Consider the following 23,538-nt stretch of genomic DNA (forward strand, 5'->3'; position numbering starts at 1 on the left):
AACCCTTGACGTGGCTCAATACGAACCCTCGAGAAATTCAGATGGACGGTTGGAATTAGGAAGTAGAAAGTAGGGGGGGGGGGGGGGAATCAGAAGCGCATTTTGGTAAAAACGCAGCGCGACTGCGCATTTGGCCTTTTGTAAAATCGACGAAGGAAGTACCTAGGAAACAGAGAGGAACGGACTCTTCTTCTTCCCGCATCAGAGAGAGCGAGAGAGCCTCGATTTTCTCTCCCCAATTTTCTCTCTCCTCGGATTCAGATTTCACAGAATTCTCCTCAAAATTCAAATTCCGAAATTGGGGTCGCAAGTTCGGCGAAATTTCCATGAAGTCCGATCTTACGATGGCAGGACCTTCGCGGCCGTTGGATCAGACCCCGATTTCTCCCCCTCCGTCCTCCGAGCATCTTCGCTGCAGGTCAGAATTCGAATCCCTCAATCGTCCCTGAATTGCGTTAGGGTTTTGTTTGTTTGCTGTAATTCGATCCGTATGCATCTGCGATTCTGGATTTGGCTAAATTTGATTCTTGCAAGTGTTGAATTTGAGTGATATTATTGTAATTAGGAATCTCCAATCCGATAATTGTCGTGTTTAGTTTAAGTTGGATATTTTATTTCAGTTTTTGTATTTTCGTTTAATTTGAAATTATCCTGTCTTAGTGGTTAGTTGCACTTTATAGATTTCAAGTTCAATGTAGCTTTCCAATTCTGTTGGTGTGCGAAATGCTTGTTCGAATTATGATATAGTCTCGAGTACATAGGACGGTTCGGTGTTAATGATCGAAAGTACAGAGGGAATAAGAATGGATCAGCACCGATGGACATGGACCGGTTATACGCTTTAGAAGTGAAATGATTGTATAGCTATGGCTCTGGAATTGGGAAAATACTGCAAGGCTGCAGTTTGTGATGTTGATTTAAAACGATAGGTTTGGGTTTGACTACTTAGTGTGAATTGTTGGTATTATATATTATTAAAAATCGACCATAAATAGAGAGATTTTTGTAATTTTTTGAAATAATAATTTTTCCTTGATTATTTCAAACGTTTCATTTCCTAAATACTGAAAGTTTACATGTGAATTAACATCATAATACTCCTAAACAAGTGAACTTTTTAATTTTTCAGTGGCAGAAATGTGGTTGGCTTGCTAGCACGAAGGGAGATTTCACCTAGAGCAAAACATGTGCCCAGAAGGGGGTGGGTAGAAACTTCTAAAAGGAAAGCTAGTTCCTCTTATGGGCCTAAGGGTGAAGCAACAAGAGATGCAAAACGTGGCCTTCTCTCATGGTACCAACCGTTCTCTTTTTTAACTTTTTTCAAGCAGGTTTGGGTGTGACACGTTTTGTACCTTCTATATGAGGTTATCAAAGATGCCATGCAGTACTTATTGAATCTTTATTTCATTGATCTTTCAGGGTTGAAGCAGAGTCACTGCGGCACTTGTCAGCCAAGTATTGTGATTTAGTGCCTCCTCCAAGGTCAACTATTGCAGCAGCATTCAGCCCCGATGGAAGAAAACTTGCTTCTACACAGTAAGTTATCTCATTTTGTTCACTTATTTAGATTTGAATGCTTATTTCTGATCTTGACTCTATTTCAAATCTTTTCATGCTTGCAGTGGTGACCACACTGTAAAGATAATTGATTGCCAAACTGGCAGATGCGTAAAGGTTTTGAGCGGCCATAGAAGGACACCTTGGGTGGTACGTATGGCTTGTGCAATTGCAGATCTATTTATTCTTCATTTGCTTCCTAATATTTGCATCTTTCTCTTTGAACTTCTTAGCCAAAAGTGAAATCTATGTAAATAGAAGTCTGCTGAAAAACCAGATACAAATTAAATAATCTTATCCCATTTGTTTGAAATATTATATATCAATTAGCTGGTCCAAAATGTTTAATTAATTAATTAATGGCTGCGGTAGTTGCTTCTGGGGCATGTGTTTTTCGGTACTGCCAAAATCCAACCACCAAATTGTGATTATTATTTTGACGTGGAAGTAACTAATGGCATTCTTACAGGTTAGGTTTCATCCTCTGAATCCAGAAATAATTGCTAGTGGAAGTTTAGATCATGAAGTTCGCTTATGGGATTTAAACACATCAGAGTGTATCGGCTCTCGTGATTTCTGTAATTTCTGAAACTTCAGTGTTACAAATTTAGTAGTGCAGCATTTTTTTTTTTTTTTTGACACATTGTATTTTTCCTAGAATTCTGACATAGTTCATATCCCTTTATGAATCTCTTCCCAGATCGACCTATTGCATCTATTGCTTTTCATGCCAAAGGGGAACTCCTAGCTGTTGCATCAGGACACAAGGTGTTGATTTTTTATGACAGTTCTTTGTTATATCATTGAAGTCCTTGATGATTAGTAATGGGTATATATGTTTTGATAACACTGACATAGAAAATATGATTTCAGTTGTTTATATGGAAATACAATGGGGAACCTTCTTCTCCAGCCATGGTATTGAAAACATGGCGTTCCCTTCGAGCAGTGCATTTTCACCCCCAAGCTGCTCCATTCCTCTTAACTGCTGAGGTAATTTTCCAAAGGGTATTTAAATGATTATTCATTCCTGATATCGTATAGGTTACATTATTGAACTGATATGCAGGTCAATGATCTTGACTCTTCAGATTCTTCCATGTCTCGAGCGACATCTCCCGGCTATGTGCATTATCCATCTCCTGCTGTTTTTGTGGCAAACACTGATTCTAGTGAACGTCTTAGTTTGGCTACTGAATTACCACTTATGTCCTTGCCTTTTGTCTTCCTGCCGCCATGTGTAGATGATCCAAGAATAGTAAAGCAGCCTGAAAACGGGCCTGCTGGATCAAATAGCATGCAAGTCACCTCTGCATCAATGCAGTTTCAAGCAGATGCAAATGCAGCAGAGCAGGATGCCACCACAATTTCTCCAATGGAGACATTTCCATCAGCTCCAACTGTTTCCAATCTCAATGCTGAAGGCAATGCAGATAATTCTTTCCTTAATGGAACCAGAAGTGGTATTTGTAACCTCACAGGAGATGCAATGGAGACTGATGAGATGCCGGCTGTAGGGGGAAGCCAGCATGGAAGCTTGACTAATTTTGATTCTGCGAATAATAGAGTTGAAAATACTTCAAATCATCCTGGTTTTATTGAATCTGGGCAACCTTATAGGACGCTTCCGTATAGAGATCCTGCATTCTGGGAGCTACCTTTTCTCCAAGGGTGGTTAACAGGTCAAAGCCAAGCTAGTTTTCCCTCAATGCTTCCTCTTAATCGTGGTGGGCTTGACAATTTAGCTCAATCTATGGGTTCTTCTAGTTTGGTGTCGCATCTGTCTGCTCATAATGTGGCGGATGTGGCAGCTTCTTTGGCATTGCCAGGAAGCAGCAGTGTATCTGGGCTTTCTGGAAGATCTGGTTTGCAGCATTATCCACACTTCCGCTTCTCTGGACCAGAATCAGGGGATAGTACTTCCTTAAATACACAACCCGATGAGAATGATGCTCAGCCCATTATTAGTAGAATCCAGTCTGATATTGATACATTAATGGCCGCAGCAGCAGCTGCAGAATTACCATGCACTGTAAAACTAAGAGTATGGTTGCATGATATAAAAAATCCTTCTGCTATGCTGAATGATGAAAGATGTCGTTTAATCGTTCCCCATGCTGTTCTTTGCAGGTATGTGAACATCTTTGATATTCCTTTTTTTAGTTTTCTTTTTCCAGCTTTCTCTTTGTGATCTTCTTCATTCTTCTACATGGCTCAATATTTGATTGCAAATTTACAATATCTTCTAGCACTTACATCTATATTGAAAACAGTTGTAATCAGATGCATTTTATGGATTTTTTGTGCTTAGCTTGTACTTATGTTTATGTTACAACTTCTGTTTGTTGCATATGCTTTTGCAGTGAAATGGGTGCTCATTTCTCCCCTTGTGGGAGATTTTTAGCTGCCTGTGTTGCATGCATGCTTCCTCATACGGAAGCTGACCCTGGACTACAAAGTCTAGTTCGTCAGGATTCTGGAATTGCAACATCCCCGACTCGCCACCCAATCTCAGCGCACCAAGTTATGTATGAGCTTCGCATATATTCACTTGAGGAAGCCACGTAAACTTCTAATCCTTTCGTCAACTTTCTTATTTCCTTTATTCTTTTATCAACATCTTATATATTATGAGTTATTCAACTTTCTCGTGCAGATTTGGTTCAATACTTGTGTCTCGGGCTATTAGAGCGGCACATTGTTTGACTTCAATCCAAGTTAGTTTCATGGAAAATTTGACTGCTATTTGCTTTTGTTTCGATTTATTCACTGGTGCCTTGTATCATGCTTTTATTACCTTGGACTCATTTTCTAACAGATTTGGATCCTTAACCTCTTGTTCTATGAATGATAAGGTCGAAACTCATGGTTAATAATTATGCAGGTTTAAGTTGGATCATGACTTTCTTTTTTGTTTAATCTTATATGTCTATTTCTGGAAGCTGTTTAGCCTACCGTCTATTGTCATTTGCCACTGACAATAAACTGTATATGTTCCTGTTGCTTTGGTACTTATGGTTGATTTAGTGTAAATTCCAACTACTGATACTTTTGCTTTCGATGTGGAAAGGATATTTTGAGTTGAGCCTCTGTTTTATGTTGTGCCTGCAGTTCTCCCCCACGTCTGAGCACATATTATTGGCTTATGGTCGACGCCATGGTTCTCTTCTTAAAAGTATTGTCATTGATGGGGATACAACCTTACCTATTTACACTGTTCTTGAGGTGAGCGTCCAGCGTCTTCCTTCTTGTTCTGTAACTGAGTAGATATTATTTTATCTCCCTTTCTGCTTGATGTTTGTTCTTTGGGAAAGTATTAGTTGGCAAAAAGTACTATTCGTTGACATATGCTTTCTTTTTGTAGACATATAAGTTAGAAAGTGTAAAATGCTGGATAGTTTTCATTCAAGGAATGTGATAGTATGCCTACTTGGTGATATTGCGAAGGCACAATGGTTGAACTTGTTTTTCAATGTTTATGACAGAGTGATGAATAAAAATTCAAAACCGAGTGAACTTTTTCTCTTTTTACCTTTTTCTTTAATTGGAAAATGAAAAGCACTACCGATATATTTCTGCTTAATATTTTAACATGTCAGCACTGTCTCAGTTGGCATGTTGTTTACTATTTTACTTTGTCGCACTCTTAATTACCATCATTTCTTTTTTTATATAGGTTTACAGAGTTTCAGATATGGAGCTTGTGAGAGTGCTTCCCAGTGCAGAGGATGAGGTTAATGTTGCTTGCTTTCATCCCTTTGCTGGTGGAGGTCTGGTTTATGGGACCAAGGTGTGCTTCTGACGTTTCAGAAATCTGGCAATGACCAATCTACTGCTCTTTTGTTCTTTTCTAGAAGTTTTGTTTGACATTTACAATACTAATTTTCTATGAATTGCAGGAAGGGAAGCTTAGGGTACTCCAGTTTGATGGTACTCATGATGAAAATTCCGTTGGACCAAAATACTTTACAGAGGAAAATACAGCTGTTGCAGTATAGTCAGCAAGGTTGTAGCATATTCTTCCTTTCATGTTTCTTCATGAGTTTTCCTTGTGTCATTATAAGGGGTCAATAAAGTCATAAGTTGGGGTGCCGGGTTTGGCAGCTGATAATGTTACCATTTGAAGATCTTTACATTCGGTACACAATTAAAGTTGGTGTGTATGTGTTGATTGAAAAAATATAATGTTTGTTGTCAACTGTTGTGTTCTTATATGCCCATACCACCTATTTGACTCGATTATTCATTGCATGCAATCTATTGGAACTTCACTTTGACATCTCTCTCTCTCTCTCTCTCTCTCTCTCTCTCAGAAACCGTTCCAAAATTTAATCTCACTAGAATTGAATTCCTCTTCTTTGTTCAGATATTGAGGGAAATGGTTCAGAGAATTGCTTGCTGAGCATACATTATAAACTCCAAAAGCCTAGCCTTTTTCCTTCAGGTAGATGTATTTTCCTATAAATTCAATATTTGCATGCTTACCCTTATAATAATTTGCGAACTTGACTTGGATTTTTATTGGCTTTTGTTTCCTTTTGTTTATTTTTGGAGGGTGGGGGGAGGGGAGGTGTTATTGGTATCATAAATTGAGGGTTATTTATGTAGTTATTTATTTATTTTGATTTTAATAGTTCTGGAGATGGTTTTGGATCGTATCAATTGGTTAAAAATTTGATGTGTATTTGACTATTTGTGTTTGTTGGCTTCAATCTAATCCATTAGGGTTTCGAGTACTGGTGTTTGGTTTTTGTTTGAGGTTTGTGGCTTTGGATGGAAGTTTCCATAAAATCGTATCATCTGTATGTGATTGCTCTATAATTTCCATGTCTAGTAATTCGGAAGATGCTAAGTTATAAAAACTAGACTACAACGTGTAGCATCTCTTTTTCACCTCCCCTGCTTTGAGTCCTGTAAATTTACTCTGCAGACGATACAAAATGCATTTTACCGAGACTGTTGCAATCCAGATTTTACGAGCAGCGTGTATTTTTGTATTTTGGGAGTAATCGTCCGCCTTACATCTTTTGTTTGAATGGTTTTTTGGTTGCAGGATCCATGACAACGTAGATATTGGGAAAGCAAATCCATAAAACAGCTTCTGCAGTTGGAGCCACATAGTTCTAAACCTATGCGGGCTTCTCTCAAACCACAGTTCTAATCAGCAGGGGAAGCTGGCGTCGGGGGTCCTGAAAGATTGCACAACCAGCTTCATTGAGGTGGATGGCGGAGTTTACGCATTTACGGGTGACGACAAAGTGAGATTGACGTTTCGTGCTTGTACATAAACCCTTGTTTGGTCAATTAACAGACCGTTCGAAGTCGACTTTGTATTCATGTAACACTATCTAATTGTGAAGTGCAATTTTGATACGGAGACTGCTTCTCTGTGTCTAGAATTCCAAAAAAAAAAAAATTCCAAAAATCTTTTGCCCAGCTTTTGCGTCAACAGCTAATTATACCAAACAAGCTCACATTGTGGTAGCACAAATCAGCATCATATCCAAACAAACGTTTTGGTCTATTGGACTTTTACCAAAATACGAAACCTTAATACAGAGACGAAGCTAGAAATTTAACTAAGAGGGGGGCACCTTAAAAAATTTGAGCTCCTTTTTGGACAAATAAAGCTAGTTCGTTTACAAATGTTGAAAAAATTAATTACAAAATGCCTAATTTTATTACTCTATTGTCTAATTTTGTCTTTAATTGTTGACAATCTAATGCTCATTTGTACTAATTAACCAAATGCATGCAACTCAACAAGGTTTAGATATTAGTGCATGAGGGGCATTTAAAAACTAAAAGAGGATTTTCACTATTTTAATATGATTAATTGAATAATTCGTAATTAAAAAAAAAAAAAAAAAAAAAAATAAGGATGAGAGGGGGCATGTGCCCCCGCTGGGCCTTACCTCCCTCTGTCCATGCCCTAATACTTCCCAACACAAAACATTTCCCCTATCACTAGATATTAGGGTATGCTTTCTTGCTAGGTAGCCGAATATGTTGAGTTGTCAGATTGTTAATTGAAGCCATAACGTTTTTGCATTGATCTGACAATCTAACATGTTATTAAATTAGGGTGTTTCTCTCTTGCTAAATGGTTTGAGACATTGTATTGACAAAATGTAGATCAAGGTTGTTAATTGCGGTCACATACAAATAATAATCTTAACCAATTTTCATTTTGATAATTCATTCATATATTGTGTCGAAATTAATAAATTAAACTTTTTTAGGGTAAATTGTTCAGAAATACATGGTAGTCTTTATTGTTAGGGGAATTTGCACATATACTACTTAGACTTTTGCTGGTGTGCGATACTACTTGAACTTTTAAATTTTATTATTTACAACACCAACTTTATATTATATAGCAATGTACCACCTACAACTACAAATTTTGATCGAGTCGCATTTGATTCACGACTTCTGAAACTCCGCTATACTCCACAAATTTGGAAGCAATGAGAGAGGGGTGGTTGACGTGGTTAAGTTGAAGGGTGTGGGGTGGGAAACTGGTGGGGGAGATTAGAAGGGGGCCTACACGTAGGAGCTACTACCATTATTAGGGCTTTTTTTTTTCTTTTTTCTTTTTTTTTTCTCTCTCTCTCTCTCTCTAATTTTTGTTTTCAAAATTAAGAAAATAAACTAAATTGTGTCCAAGTGGTGCACACGTTAGGTCCACGTAAACATTAGATGTAGCGACCGTGTTGCCCATATCATCAGTTAACAGAAATTTTAAAACAAGTGATACGTTGTAACATAATGCAAAGTCTAGGTTGTAAGTTGTAAATAAAAAATCAAGTGGTAAATACGCACACTACCAAAATTCCAAGTGATATTGCGTAAAGGGTGGTGCTATCAACAAATTTATTTTTATCTCTCACACACTCCTCTCAATTTTTTGTTGTCATATGAAAGAAATGGAAAAACAAAATAAAAAAACAGGTGTGTAAATAGCACTACCTTGTGCAGATACCTATCTGGGGTAAATTACATTTTATTTTACCTTCTTATGTCTGAGTGAAGTCACAACCATAAATAGCTTCTTTAAAACAATTCAATATCGTACATTACTTATTATTATATTTTAGTTTTATACATCCGATAAAGTTTTCGTCAGCTTCACCGTTATATGTCAACGTGATCGTCTTTGGCCCCACAAAATTTGTACCACATAGTACATAGATAAAAAAACTCAGATCTGACCCATAATAGGATTCTCTCTTCCTTTAATCTCTCCCCTTCTACTTGAATGATTACGATTAAACCACGTCAACATCTTATATTGAATTTTTTATGCGAACAAAAAGCAAAGAGAAGGGGAGAGAAATGAATGAAAATAAGAGGAGAGATGTCACATCCCAGTCTCGGCTCCGACGTAGCACGATATTGTCCGCTTTGGGCTTACCATTCCCTCACAGTTTTGTTTCTGGGAACTCACAAGCAACTTCCCAGTGGATCACCCATCTTGGGATTGCTCTAGCCTGAACTCGCGTAACTTTGGAGTTCTGATGGAATCCGAAGCCAGTGAGTTCCCAAAATACCTCGTGCTATATGAAGGTGGGCATGTACATATAAGGCACATCACCCCCCCTCTATGTTGGTCGATGTGGGATGTTACAATCCACCCCCTTAGGGGCCTGACGCCCTCGTCGGCACACTCGCATCACACGTTAGAGTGGCTCTAATACCATTCCCTCACAGTTTTGTTTCTGGGAACTCACGAGTAACTTCCCAATGGGTCACCCATCCTGGAATTGCTCTAGCCCGAACTCGCTTAACTTCGGAATTCCGATAGAATCCGAAGCTAGTGAGTTCCCAAAAGGCCTCGTGCTATATGGAGGTGGACATGTACATATAAGGCACATCACCTCCCTCTCTGTTGTTTGACGTGGGATGTTACAATCTACCCCCCTTAAGGGCCTGACGTCCTCGTCGACACACTCGCACCACATGGCAGAATAGCTCTGATACCATTCAGTCACATCCCAGTCTCGGCTCTGTCGTAGCACGATATTGTCCGCTTTGGGCTTACCATTCCCTCACTGCTTTGTTTCTGGGAACTAACGAGCAACTTCCCAGTAGGTCACCCATCCTAGGATTGCTCTAGCCCAAACTTGCTTAACTTCGGAGTTCTAATGGAATCTAAAGCCAATGAGTTCCCAAAAAGTCTTATACTATATAGAGGTGGGCATGTACATATAAAGCACATCACCCCCTCTCTGTTGGTCGATGTAAGATGTTACAAGAGATAACCGGAAAAGCGGGCAAAAAAGCGGGTGCATTGTGCCAAACCAAAAGAACAGGCGGGTGTCAATATCATTGCCCACAAATAGATGAATCATCAATTTCTTTGGTTTTCTCTTTCTAAAATATCATATTTGACCAGTCAAAGGAACGTTAAAGGCGATCTCGATTACGTAAAGAGGATTAGTTCCAATGGGACATGCATTGACCAATTGTTCTCCTTCTTTAGGCTACTACCACAAGATATCGATCTCTCACTAAATTTACTAACCCTAGAAAAATAAAATAATAAAATATTGAAAAATATGAATAAATTATGAGCAAAAGAAGACAATAATCAATATGAATAAATTATGAGCAAAAGAAGACAATAATCATGGATTAATGATGATGATAATAATTACGAAGAAGAAGATGAAGAAGATTCGAATTTGTAGTGTTTATCAACAGCAAGAGAAACATCCCAAGTGCAGGTGAGTCCCCTTGGGATGGTGACAAGATCTCCAGCTCCAAACTCGACATATTCCGATGACCCTTTTGGATAATATGCCTTCACTCTTCCCCTCAACAAGTAACACGTCTCCTCTGCATCAAACTTCAGCTGGTACTTCCCCGGCGAGCAACCCCATCTGTAAATTCATAATTCCAAAACAAAATCATAAATAAACCTACAAAAAAAAAAGCCCTAAGTTATATATACTTGAGAGAGAGAGAGAGAGAGAGAGAGAGAGAGAGAGAGATGGCAACTATGTGCCTTTGACCGAGGAGGAGGAGCTAATCACACCTAATCCTCGTGAGCAATGGTTGATCTTTTATTATTTTGGTCCTCACTTATTTAGGGTTTAAAGTGGCGCACGTGGGACTCTAATCGGCACAGAGAGCTAATCGCGCCTAGTCCTCTATTTACCGAGAGAAGGAAAGGGGGAGAGGGAGAGACTTACTTGGGCCAGCTCTTGATGTCCAGTTGGGATAAGCGAGATTCAGAAGGGTTTCTTTCAACTATGATTCTTAGGTCTGAAGATGATGAGGAACTTGCTGAAGAGGAGGGTTCTGCAGCCATGAAAATATTAGAGGGAATGGTTGTTTGAGAGGATGGAATATGAGTTGCAAGAATGGAATATATCTTCTGGACTTTTTTTTTTTTAATTTGGTTGAATTTTTGGGCTACATATATATTGTGAGGGGTTTTCGATAAGCTTCAGAAAAAGGGAATCTTTTACAAGGTATGAGAAGGATCGGAAACCTCCCTACCGTAAAATCTCTCTAAAATTGTACAAATTGGGATCAAACAAATTTTATAACTTTTAAAAGTTATTATTTAATAGACGTGTGGTTAAAAGATATTATTTATTGCACTATGGCTTGTTTCCAATACTAGGCGACTTGATCGAATCAATCCTGAGATTTTGGGGATCCTAGGCAAGCTTACAAAGTGGGGCCTCTGACTCTCAACCCTTTGTACATTGACACATGTAAAAAAAAAATCACTAAATACATGAAAAGTTTATTTCTAATCAAATATCATTAAAAATTAATATATATATATATATAAAAAAATAAAAAGATATACAAACATTACTCAAATATTACCCATCTCCCGTTTTTAGATGCAAATGCACTTATTAAGTTTACATAATTTAATTTTTCAATCAATTCAAACCAAAACAGAAGTCTCTACCCAGTACGCCAAATTCCAATCATTTTCTATTGTTACAATGTTACTTATTACATTTAATAAATGAATGAATGGTTGGATTATAGAGACAACATCTTACAGCTAGGGAAAATACTAGAGTGAAGAGGATTGTAATTTTCGTATACGTGACTATGCAGATGATGCGGATTTGAATAATTTATTATATATTATATAAACTAATTAATTTGACATTTTTCAAAAAAGGTGAGAGTTTTAGCCTTTTAGGCATATAATAAAAGTATATATGGTGTGATCTTAAAATAGGGTAATAAAACCCAATAAAAATAAACATAAAGGTGATATTTAAGAGAGAAGTAAAAGAGTAAAAATAAGATGGTGGGGACTATTTGAAAATGAGAAGACGTGCAGCTATAAATAAAATAAAATAAAATAAAAAAAGATGGTGGGACCATCTTAAGTAAAATCGTGCAATTAAAATGATGTTGGGAATAAGGTTGTTTTCTTCCTCTTACAAGGCTGACCCTACAACAAAAGGTTTTCAAATTCCAGCGTTTACATATAAGCCCGCATAGCTCCCCCCCCCCCAACCATCCCTAACCTGCCTAGCTCCGCCTAAAAGTTGGGGGCCTTAGGCGGGCGCCTACTCCAGCTACCCTCAAGGCCGGCTCTGACCAAACCTCCTCAATTTCGGAATTTCCTTGTTGAACGATCTATTCTTCCCAGTTGGAATATGAGGGGTAAATTCCTTCCCTTAGAACCATAGACAGTCAAGTGAAATCCAATCCACAAAATAATTTGGTCTATGGATATCATCGTTGTGGTAAAGGTCGTAATGCTAGAAGAATCATTAAAGATATTTCAAATTGTTACTTCATCGCCAGAGATGGCTTTGAACCAACAGTTCATTATCTAATGGATTTTTTTTTTCTAATACTTCATCCGAGAGTTATCAGTATTTACCCAAAGTGACATGGGTGCCATAGAATTACTTAGTTTAGATACCTTATGATTTACTTATTTATCATTAATTAATGAATGTTGTGCATATTCCTAAATTGGATTCTTTGGAAGCTAAGTATCTTATTTCTGGCATATCTTTGTATGTACATAACTTAAATATTATATTGACTTATTTATCCTTAATGAATGTTGTATTTCTCAAATAGGATTCCTTGAGCATCAGGTATTTTACTTCTTGCATATTTTTGTCATCAATGACAGTTATATCTATGTGGAGACGGATTTCGTTAAATCAGACCCAAAAAAAAACAAAATTATTAGTACCCTACATAATTTATTTCAATACATAACTGATTCCCAAATTGGGATAAATTTTTTTATAACTTGAAGAAAATCATTCCAGTATAGATGATTACTTTAAAGAGTTTCTCCCATAAAAGAGGAGCAAAATAAAGGCATACCCTTTATTTCCTCCCTCCCTCATTACTATTTACCATTGACTCATCACATGTCATAGTCACCAAATTAAATTTCATCTTCCATATGCTTAAATAGGGTAGAGGACCAGCCCATGAAAGCAACTCTTTTGTGTGCAAGTAAGTTTACATGTGGAATTTATTGGACGGTTTTAGAAGGAGAATCTTATGTACAACTTTGTCCACCCAATTAACTTATCATTGACTTTTAACAAAATAACATAAAACATATTTCTTATCATGATTACTTGCTAGCTACTTAATGGTGTGTACAATAAGGCGTGATCTTCTCGTACAACCATTTACTTTAATATCTCATTAGTTACAACTCAATGCTAATAAAACTCATCAAACACATACAATGTATGTAGGAATATTATTTTCTACGACCGGAGCATGGCGGATCGAATTCGAATACCTTAGAAGTCTGGTCATGGACTCAACAGCCTCCTTTTCAGAGCTGAATAAATGGAGTCATGATGCCACCATCATCTTGTTCAAGAATTAACGGGTGAAGTCGTCACCATGATTGTTCTGCAAGATACTGAAACCTAATTTAGTAAGCAATCAACATGTTTCCTAGAATCTTAGAGTCCTTATCTAAGGATTGACGTGCACACAAGTAATCTCACTCCTAAGAAGATGCAATATTTAATTTCTAGATTTTCTTTGAGATTCTCTTGGTTTAATCCAGATTGGCCTATCCTAAAAGGTGTCATCCTCGAGCTTTTGATCGGCACCCCTCCCCCATTTGTTGGCTAACTCACAGTTGTTTATTCTTTTACAAATTACTTGGATTTGTGTATCTCCACCTAGTACAATAGTGCGTGAATTTAGTTCCAATAATGTACATTTCTTTCTTAAAAAAAAAAAAAGAAATTACTTTCTTAAAAGAGATGTTTCATTACATTCATGCATTGTGATTTTTGCCCTACTAAGCTAGAACCTCATCCCTTATTAGTATTTGACAGGTACTGAACCAAAGACCTAAAAAAGTAGTTGACTTTCATAGTTGTCTAGTAAAACTTTTATAATGTAAATTAGAGCATGACTGTGTTGTGAAAATTATGAAGTAAATTAAGAGATGTATATTTCTTTTTTTAATTCGAGCACCAGATATAGAGTTAGTTTTCCTCAAATCTCCGGTCCAGAACGTGACAATATCATCTTGTGTTAGGCTAAAAGGAATTTTACAATGCACTAATACAAACACGCTTGGGGCTCATTTGGTGGCTCAACTTAGACTTGAACTATTCTAACAAAATTAAACTATTGTCCTCACTAGGGCTGGGCACGGGCCGGGCCGGGCCCAATTTTGAAGGGACCGGACCGGACCTAGGTTCAAATAGAACGGGGCGGGCCGGGCCGGGGATTACATTTTCTAATATAAGAACCGGACATTACCCGGCCCGGTTGAAACGGGCCGGTTCGAGCCGGGTCCACGGGTCCTTCTCTCTCTTCAACCGCGCCGCCGTGTCCTCCAGTTCCAGCAGCGCCTGCTGCTCTCTCGGTGCCCCTTCGAAAGTGCTCCCAACGAAAAACGAAAACGGCGTCGGAAACAGGTTCCGTCGCAGGTCCTGCACATCCTTCTCCGGCTTCCCGCCCAACCGATTTGACAACCGAATCACATCCTTCATATACGACTCGACCTCGCTGGCCAACGCCTCCAGGTCCTCATCGCCATCGTTCGACGGCCGGTCTTCGAGCCATTGGACCTCCGCCACCAGGTAAGGTTTGGTACGGACGAGGTCAGTGACCCGGAACCGCTCCTGGCCTTTGCAGATGAGGAAGAACCGGTCATCGACGAGGCGCTCGTGCTTGACGACCTCGCCGACACAGCCAACGTCGGCGGTGCCGGAGACGGCATCATTGTAGATAACCCCGAATCGGAGATCGGTCTGGAGGAGGGAGTGCATCATGATACGGTAGCGGAACTCGAAGATCTGGAGGGGGAGGATGGCGCCGGGGAAGAGGACGAGGGGGAGGAGGAAGATGGGGAGCTCGAGCGAGGTCTGAGACGAGAGAGGAGAGGAGATTTGGGGAGTGGGGTGTCGACTGTGGGAGTCTGGCAGGCAGGAGAGGAGAGGAGATTTTTGGAAGGTGGAAACGGTTCGGGTCGGGGACCCGTTTCCTCAGCAATTAAGACCCGTCCCGCCCCGCAAATGACATGGACCCGCCCCGCCCCGCCCCGTTTCAGGATTTTAAAAACAGGATCCGCCCCGTACCCGCCCCGAATCGCTCGGACCCGCCCCTACCCGCGGGTCCAGGCCCCGTTTGCCCAGCCCTAGTCCTCACCATTATTTGATAAGCTTAACCGCACTTTATAAACTGGAAAACAGTCTAATAAATTGTGTCTTTCAAGTCTTGTTCAAAAAGCAAGATTCCATAGAGCACGCTCGTACTCATTTCCAATCTTGTCCAGTCTCTGCCACCGAACGACCCCCTAAAAGTACAACCCTCCTCGCTTCTCTCTCTTAATCATGGGTTGGGTCAATTGCAAGGAAAATCTCTTGGACCCAATCAAGTATCAAAGAACCCAAAGACCTCGAGGTTTCATCAAGCCCACACAAGCAGTACCCCAGTTTTTCTTGCAATCCAAACGGCTTCTAGAGGCCCAAAAAAGGGGGATGCTTAAACCGGTTCGAGTACAGACCCGGGTCAGTGTAGTTCACTAGAGCACGTTCTGTCAACTCCCACAACAATCAGTTGTTCACATATTCCGATCCTCGCATTTTCTCTCTTCCTCTCTCTCTCTCTCTCTCTCTCTCTCTCTCTGCGCTTTTCGCTTTGTGGTTTCAGTCAAATCCATGGCTACCCAAGGTCAAGTCATCACCTGCAAAGGTACTCTCTCTCTCTCTCTCTCTAGATAAGATATGTGTGTATATATATCTTTCTGTATATGTATATACAAATGATATGGTTGGTTGTGATTGAGAATATGTTGTGTGGGTGAAATTGAAATTGGGAATACGAAGCGGCGGTGGCCTGGGAACCCAATAAGCCGTTGGTGATCGAAGACGTGCAGGTGGCTCCGCCGCAGGCTGGAGAGGTCCGGGTCAAGATTCTGTACACCGCTCTCTGCCACACCGACGCTTATACCTGGGGCGGCAAGGTAAAAGCTTTTCCATTTCTCCTCCGAGTCGGTTCCATAAAACTTGCACTTGCTTGGATTGTTAGAATAAGTTGTGATCTTTGTTTTGTTGAGATGATAATGATTGTTTAAATTTGTCTAGTACTCGGTGGCTTAGCCGGCGGCGACTGTTGTGAATGTAGTGCAAATGGGGTGGTTATTTATTGAATTTTTGTTGCTGTTTTGGTTTTGAAGCTTGGATCTACAGGCCTTCAGACGTCTCATCAAAATATGAAAATTTCCATTGCCTAATGTTGTATAGAGATATTGCGCAATAGTTATTTACCAAGTTACGAATGGAGGCGTTCTGAATGATGTCTGGAAATCAAATCTGACCGATAAATACGGTATAAAAGAACTGAACTGATTTCATAAATAGTTATGAAAACTTAGTGGGTTTCTTGGGATGGTTCGGAAGGAGCTTGAATTCTTAATAGTAGTGTCGACAAGTCAAAAAATTTCAAATTGTAGCACTCTAGTTTATAGTTCTGTTTGTTCATTTTAAAGAAATATGACGGGGGCATTTGAATCTTATTTGAAGATGAAAAGTAGCCTGATTGAGGATCAATTTTATTCAGAGGGAAATGTACCTATGTTCATTTAATTTGCCTTGCAGGATCCTGAAGGTCTCTTCCCTTGTATTCTTGGTCACGAGGCTGCAGGGTATGTTACTTATGCATGTAGTGTCGTGGATCAATGGTTTATAGTGTCTTTGGTGCTGAAAGGGGGTCCACTTCATCTTGGTGCAGGATTGTTGAGAGCGTTGGTGAAGGTGTTACTGAAGTTCAGCCAGGAGACCATGTCATCCCTTGTTACCAGGCAGAATGTGGAGAATGCAAGTTTTGTAAATCAGGGAAGACAAATCTCTGTGGAAAAGTACGTGCTGCCACTGGAGTTGGAGTCATGATGAGTGATCGCAAGAGCCGTTTCTCTGTAAACGGAAAACCTATCTATCATTTTATGGGAACATCAACATTTAGCCAGTACACAGTTGTTCATGATGTTAGCGTTGCAAAGATAGATCCAAAAGCTCCATTGGAGAAAGTATGCCTTCTTGGATGTGGTGTTCCTACTGGTAAGGATAATAGTACTTTTTTAAGCTAGGCCTGGTGAATGTATTTCAACTTTTATTAAAGCATACACCTTAATCATAATAATTTGTAATATTAAATTCTATAATTGGTTATATTGATAGATTAGAGCATGGGATTTTCATCACCGCTGTCTTAGTAATTGGCTTCGTCCTTTTTATGGGGAAAAAGAAAGAAGATTGTAATGATTGTCTTCTTCTCTATGTTTGTTGCATATGATGTACGACTTATCTTATGCTTCTATCTTGATTAATCATGTGTGTCCTTGCGTGTGACACATACTAGGTCTTGGAGCTGTTTGGAACACAGCAAAGGTAGAAGCGGGATCAATTATTGCTATTTTTGGCCTTGGGACTGTTGGTCTTGCTGTAAGTTTGTAATCGAACCTTAAGTTAATAATCTTGTGCTGAGTTCTAAACTGTAATGAAGTAATTGTCATAACTTGACAGGTTGCAGAAGGTGCCAAAACAGCTGGTGCATCGCGAATCATTGGCATTGATATTGACAGCAAAAAGTTTGATACAGGTACGTATAAAGTTCTCCATATTAAAACCTTACTACACTATTTAGTGTCTTGTAATTTACTGTTTTCGAAAGTATGGAAGAGGTCTGGTTCTACATGCTTGGGGACAAAGCTGGTGTCACCTAGTGGGGCGAGAGGAAAAGTTGACTTCTACCCCTTATGGGAATAAGGAAGGAAGAATATTAGGAAACTAGTTCCTGTGCATAATGGTAGTCAGTAGGTCACATTCACGGTCCTCGCATAATCTTGAAGCACCTGAAATTAGCCTTTTTGTAGTATTGTACTTTTATTTCCTGCACCTTGGATTCTTTTTCTTCTGTTATTTAACTTGTCATATAAGACAGAACAATGCGTGTCAAGCTTTTGTTTTTAATATCTTTTCTCATTAGCAGTATCTTGGATTCATTCAGCAAGGTTTTTATTAACAGTTTAAAGTTGACATTCTATTGCAATTTCTTATTTGCAGCAAAGAAATTTGGAGTTACTGAATTTGTGAATCCAAAGGATCACGAGAAGCCAATCCAACAAGTCCTTGTTGATCTCACTGATGGTGGTGTTGACTACAGTTTTGAGTGCATTGGAAATGTCTCCGTGATGAGGGCTGCCTTGGAGTGCTGCCACAAGGTGAGTGCATTTATGACTGCTGGCTCGAATAATTTTGCATAAAACGCATCTGGAGGTTGCTGAAACTCTTTGCAGGGCTGGGGGACATCTGTTATTGTTGGTGTTGCGGCATCAGGGCAGGAGATCTCTACTCGTCCTTTTCAGTTGGTAACTGGTCGTGTCTGGAAAGGAACAGCCTTTGGTGGTTTCAAGAGTCGCTCGCAGGTGCCATGGCTTGTAGAAAAGTACTTGAAGAAGGTAAATGATTTTTAACAAATATTCAACAATATGAATTCCTTTGTAACAAATTATATAACGTATAACATTATGTCATGGCCTTTTGCAGGAAATCAAAGTTGATGAATACATCACCCACACTTTGACTCTTGGTGAGATCAACAAAGCATTTGATCTGATGCACGAAGGGGGATGCCTCCGGTGTGTGCTTTCTACCGATGCATGAAGTGGGATGCCTCCGGTCTGCCCTTGCTTCGGATTCACGAAGAATTCCGTTTAGGCTCATTCCTAGTTTCTCATGTGATGCAACTTTCTCCTTATCCTTATCCCTTTTAGTGGTAAGATTTCAAAAAATAAACTTGACATTGCCTGCTTTGTTTATAAATAAAACTTCTGGCTGGTTTGCTACTTGTTATTAAAAAGTCTTGCTCTTGTGCTTTGCTATCGTATGCGATTGTCAGAATGTTTTGCTGCAGAATTATAAGATTCTGATTGGCGTTTTGTCGTAACTGAATCTTGTTATCCATCGCGTAGCCTTACGTTTATCGGTTGAGAAGCCTAAATGCCATTATGCCAGTTTATGAAGGAAGCTTTTTTCTTCCTTCTGTTTTTCAGTTTTTGCTTTTCTGTCAAAGAAAAGCCTTTCGTTGTCCCAAGTTTCAGGAGCGAAATGGTACACACCCTTTTTGACCTTCCACACACCCATATTTATGTCCGTTGATTTTGTTTGATTTATTTAATCCAATGGTTATAAATAAAGAGCGTTGTGTGAGAGGCTAAAAAAGGTGTAAAAATCATTTCATTTTCGAGAAAAAGATTAGGAGCCTTAATACTTTATCATATAAAAAGACCCCAAGTCCATAATATTATTAGGGTAATTAGATGGACGGAAATAATGGCTGTGGAATTATATAGGTTACTGATATGAAAATTGAAAAGAAAACCGGAGGAGACTTTCGGTTTGTAACTGATTCGTGGTCTTGTACTTGTTCTGTGCAACAAGTTTGTGAAGACGAATACACGAATTTGATGTGAAGTGTGGAGGGTTTGAGATGTGAGTGTAGTGTGATAATGTATGTTGAGTGTTTAAGATAATTTTTAATTTAAAAAGTAAATACACGGTGTTTTCAGTAACAGGGTGTAATCAACAAAATGCAGGGTGTCAATAAAACAACCCTTAGAATTTTTCATGTTTTTGGTACAAGCACTACCTTAACCAACAACAAAACATTTGGAACGCTACGTCGGTTGGATGACTCTTTGTAATACCCAAAAATGACCAACTTTGACTCGTAACAAACATCACCCATCTTCAAGAGACAACCAACCGGCAGCTCGAGGTGGATGAGACGCAACGGTGTGGCCTACTCAAGATGGAGGAGCCCAATTCCCGGCTTTGAACTCTTTATAGAAGCTGGAGCGTTTAGAAACAACATAAAACACTGCACGAGTATAAAAACGACTCTGGTAAGAAACCCAAAGGAACGAAACAGATGTTGCATCTAAAGTCTGAACTGAAGGTGACTGCTAAAGACGCACCTGGGATCCCTGGAACGATGAAGTTAGGTTCTTTCAGAACGTCATGAAGTGTTCTCTTTTCGTTTACTTCGACCCATTTAGAGGAACCTTTTCCTGGGGAGCATCAGTTAAAGGAAATTCAGATAACCTTGTTGAAAAATGTAAAAACTGGGGAAAGAGGGTCGATAATGTTTATTTGTAACTGGTGAGTAGACAGGTGACTGCAGCAAATTGAATGTTTAAAGCTGAAAAGACCAATCCTGTGTTTGAGTCTTTGAGATCATATGAGCATGAAAACGTACAGTTATCAGTCCACAAACCCAAGAAAACCATATCCATCGCAGCCAAGTGAAAGCATAGCACGCATATGATAAACACCCGAAGACAGGGATAGAGAGGATAAAAGGAAATTAATCATTAAAGAGAAGAAGCTAAAATTTGTCCATGACCAGAGGCCACCAACAATATAACTTTTCATAGCCTAAACCACAAACACGCGGAAACACAAGCAGGCATGAGCCACTCTAGTGCACCGGAAAATCATATCCAGCCTAATAGCTGAAAACTCAGAGTGCATTATCAATGAACTACTGATAACTGGGCTAAAAAAGAATGGTAAAGGCACCATACCTGCTGAGCTGCCACCATTAGAATTCTCATTGGCATCCTTTTGCTCGTCATTGATGCTTTCCACATTAGAAGCCGGAGTGCCCTCTAGGAGACAACGGAGGATCTCTGTCTTCGACAGAGAAACTCCTGAACCAGCCTGTCAAAATCAAGGATGGAGAAATCAAAAATTAAGGATCTTCAAAGATACAGAAACCTCTTACTTGGTGACATACCCATAAAAAAGTATTACTTGGGCATGCAATCAACAGGTCTACTGCAAAAGAACAAAAAATGGAGTTGACTAGGTTTAAACAAGTTCACTCATAAGCCTCGTTTCCTGCTCTTTGATGCACCAACATCCACAGGAATCCCCAGCAGGCTCTACTAGTTACACTTTGACTTCAATTAACCTCAGGGTAAAACAAACCATTTCTACAAGCCAACTGTGATCTCATGCCCCAACTATCGAGAACTAGACAAACCTAACATCTAATCACAATCCTATAAACTACGTGCATCCCAAAGTCCATGAAATATTACCTCAAATAAATGGATAGAAGCATCCTCGAATCAGATAATGTGTTTACGTTAACCCAACAGTACAACAATCAATGCCACAACATCCATTTCACCAAACTTAATAATTAATATCACTTCATGTAGCTGATAAGATTAGACTCCCGAGATATAGTGACTCTGCCAATTACTGTACTCCAACACGATATAAGCAACCCAAAATATAGATAAACTTCTTGAGAAGTTTACTATCGCAAAATATTGAGAAGACTCTTCAAAAAGAAACTTCGTTTTACTTTGAGTGAAAAAATAGAGTATATTTTTGCAATCACTATATGTCAACAAAGCGACTATAAACTAAAATGACTTACTTCGTAGTATAACTCAATAGCATCACGAGTGTAATTGTGTTCCTGATCCCATGACAAAGGCGGGCAGCTATCTGAAAACATGTTTGAAAGTTCAGGAAACAACAAAATGTACATCTATCCAAAAGCATGGCATGCTACATAGAAAACTCACAGACAATTCAACTTTAAACTATAACAGAACACTTGAAAAGAAGGATATCATGTCGAGATGAGCTGACAACATGTCGGTCTCACAGAAATCCTCAATGAAGTCACTGGACATAACCTCTGCATACAGCAGAAGAACTGGCCAATGAAGCATGTTATTCTTGTCTAGTACAGGCTTTCGTAATCCGGTAAGTTCTCGATACATTGCCTTCCCAAGCTTCAAGCCTCGATTTTCAATTGCGGAAAGAAGGTCCTGCATTGTTCCAGCAAACAAACAAAGACGAGATCGATAATCACAAAACAAGCATAATCGCAACATCCCCATTACTCTATAATTATTATAATCACACCTTAGCCTCCGCAATAGCCTTGGAAACTTGAGCCTCACGCTGTTCATGTTCCATCTTCTTCGATTCAATCTGCCTCAACAGCTTCTTCAGCTCCTCGTTACCCGGGTCATGTTTAAGCCCGTTTTCGCAATGTGATGTTGATTCAGACAACAAGTTCAACGAAAAAGACGCTTTCGCAGCTCGGTACAAAGCCTAACAATCAAAACCCACATTTCTTAAACCAAACAGACTAAAATTTCAAACAAAACCCCAGCTCAGAAGTACACAAAAAAGACTAGAAATTCAAACAAACCCAGCACAGAACAACAACGACGACAACCACCACGTGGCGAAAACGGAGCACCTTGAGATTAGTGGGGCAGAGCTTGATTGCTTCCTCGGCATCAGTAAGAGCGCGCCTGTAGTTACCGAGCAAAAGATTGACATGGGCTCGATTCGAAAAGAGAATTGAGGTGTCGGAATCGCTCAAAGCTTGCTGATTGATTGCCCTCGTGTAGCAATCTATGGCTTCAGAGAAATGCTTTTTACCCTTTTTCACACACTCGTTCCCCTTTTCCTGCCAAACCCAGCATATGAAAAAAAAAAAATCCATATGGTCATATATATATATATATATATATATAGAGTGAGAGAGAGAGAGGACCTTGAGTTCAATGGCAGCGCTTTCTTTGAGGGCGGCGATGGCGTCAATGTCGGCCTTTTCGCTTTCGGTTTGGGGTTGGGACCCCTTTTCCATCAGCAGCGCCATTTCTTACTTCAAATTCGTCTCCTTGTTATGTTTTGTTGTTCTTCTGCTATTTGCAATAGAGAGAGAGGGAGAGAGAGGAGAGAGAAGCAGCGTTCTTCAGTCCACTATCTGCAGAGTTTCCAGATTCATCTCCAACAGGAAGCAAATTATAGTTGGTGATGGGCTTGCTGGGCTGAGTTTTAAGTTTTTTTCCAAACAGGCTTCAATTCTTGGATAAAACTTTCCTTCAACGGCCTATGTTTCATGTGTCTGTCTTTCTCTTCACATTGCGTTACAAGTTCTTCGATGGCCTATGCTTCATGTGTCTGTCTTTCTCTTCACATTGCGTTACAAGTTCTTCGATGTAGGATGAATAGAGCAAGATCTACCTGTAAATCGATCGGAACCTGTATGCTTTGTTCCGATCGACCAACACTCCTTTTGAAGGTCTTTGGTGGTTCTGTAGGCTTTGTTCTTCGGAACCATCTTGGTGTGGCCATGAGGTTGGTACAACTTTACGCGTGGCCTAATGGCCCGTTTAAAGTTGTTTTATGTACTTCGCTCGTAAACGTTTTTACTAAAAAATGCTTTATTGAAAATACAATTGATATTTTTTATAGAAATTCAAATGCTTTCTGATAAAATACTTTAAAGTACTCCTAAAAAAGCTCTAGCAAGGGCTTCTTTATAAAGTACTTCCAACAGGAAAATGATCCTCAGTAGATCCTTTTCAAGATGATTTTATGATCGTAACCGTTCATCGTATGATCAGAAATCATTTGAAATTTAATATTAAATATAAATTGTTCT

General features: G+C 39.3%; 4 protein-coding genes across 6 annotated transcripts; 2 read left to right on the forward strand and 2 right to left on the reverse strand.

Moving 5' to 3' along the window:
* The first annotated feature begins 51 nt into the window (after nucleotides 1-51).
* Nucleotides 52-7,133, forward strand: LOC137729274 (uncharacterized). 2 transcript variants are annotated; one of them, XM_068468147.2, is made up of 15 exons: nucleotides 52-418; nucleotides 1,130-1,291; nucleotides 1,420-1,536; nucleotides 1,623-1,707; nucleotides 2,027-2,135; nucleotides 2,258-2,325; nucleotides 2,431-2,550; nucleotides 2,627-3,687; nucleotides 3,921-4,121; nucleotides 4,214-4,274; nucleotides 4,669-4,782; nucleotides 5,234-5,347; nucleotides 5,457-5,563; nucleotides 5,924-6,001; nucleotides 6,611-7,133. In XM_068468147.2, exons 1-13 carry the CDS (start codon nucleotides 327-329, stop codon nucleotides 5,553-5,555), a joined length of 2,403 nt encoding a protein of 800 aa, XP_068324248.2. In that variant the 5' UTR covers nucleotides 52-326; the 3' UTR covers nucleotides 5,556-5,563; nucleotides 5,924-6,001; nucleotides 6,611-7,133. The 2 variants fall into 2 exon arrangements, with proteins under 2 accessions (XP_068324248.2, XP_068324249.2); XM_068468148.2 differs by having other exon boundaries at nucleotides 147-418; nucleotides 1,136-1,291.
* Nucleotides 7,134-10,127: 2,994 nt separating this feature from the next.
* LOC137727409 (uncharacterized) lies at nucleotides 10,128-11,067 on the reverse strand. The gene is made up of 2 exons (XM_068466277.2): nucleotides 10,755-11,067; nucleotides 10,128-10,442 (listed from the first exon to the last, which is right to left on the reverse strand). The coding sequence occupies exons 1-2, from the start codon at nucleotides 10,871-10,873 to the stop codon at nucleotides 10,214-10,216; spliced, it is 348 nt and encodes a 115-aa protein (XP_068322378.2). The 5' UTR covers nucleotides 10,874-11,067; the 3' UTR covers nucleotides 10,128-10,213.
* A 4,462-nt stretch (nucleotides 11,068-15,529) lies between these two features.
* On the forward strand, nucleotides 15,530-18,912 carry LOC137727990 (alcohol dehydrogenase class-3). Its single transcript, XM_068466857.2, has 9 exons — nucleotides 15,530-15,747; nucleotides 15,882-16,018; nucleotides 16,653-16,699; nucleotides 16,786-17,111; nucleotides 17,413-17,495; nucleotides 17,577-17,652; nucleotides 18,117-18,274; nucleotides 18,350-18,511; nucleotides 18,600-18,912. The coding sequence occupies exons 1-9, from the start codon at nucleotides 15,714-15,716 to the stop codon at nucleotides 18,714-18,716; spliced, it is 1,140 nt and encodes a 379-aa protein (XP_068322958.2). The 5' UTR covers nucleotides 15,530-15,713; the 3' UTR covers nucleotides 18,717-18,912.
* A 702-nt stretch (nucleotides 18,913-19,614) lies between these two features.
* Nucleotides 19,615-23,458, reverse strand: TPR2 (Tetratricopeptide repeat (TPR)-like superfamily protein). 2 transcript variants are annotated; one of them, XM_088678650.1, is made up of 9 exons: nucleotides 23,040-23,458; nucleotides 22,645-22,983; nucleotides 22,345-22,557; nucleotides 22,002-22,193; nucleotides 21,688-21,904; nucleotides 21,505-21,575; nucleotides 20,639-20,774; nucleotides 20,030-20,122; nucleotides 19,615-19,932 (listed from the first exon to the last, which is right to left on the reverse strand). In XM_088678650.1, the coding sequence occupies exons 2-9, from the start codon at nucleotides 22,747-22,749 to the stop codon at nucleotides 19,859-19,861; spliced, it is 1,101 nt and encodes a 366-aa protein (XP_088534776.1). In that variant the 5' UTR covers nucleotides 22,750-22,983; nucleotides 23,040-23,458; the 3' UTR covers nucleotides 19,615-19,858. The 2 variants fall into 2 exon arrangements, with proteins under 2 accessions (XP_088534776.1, XP_068322678.2); XM_068466577.2 differs by lacking the exon at nucleotides 23,040-23,458 and having other exon boundaries at nucleotides 21,505-21,583; nucleotides 21,702-21,904; nucleotides 22,645-22,876.
* Nucleotides 23,459-23,538: the final 80 nt, after the last annotated feature.

This window comes from Pyrus communis, chromosome 10 (assembly GCF_041283825.1).
Source record: "Pyrus communis isolate YQ-2024b chromosome 10, ASM4128382v1, whole genome shotgun sequence".
Classification (NCBI taxonomy): domain Eukaryota; kingdom Viridiplantae; phylum Streptophyta; class Magnoliopsida; order Rosales; family Rosaceae; genus Pyrus; species Pyrus communis.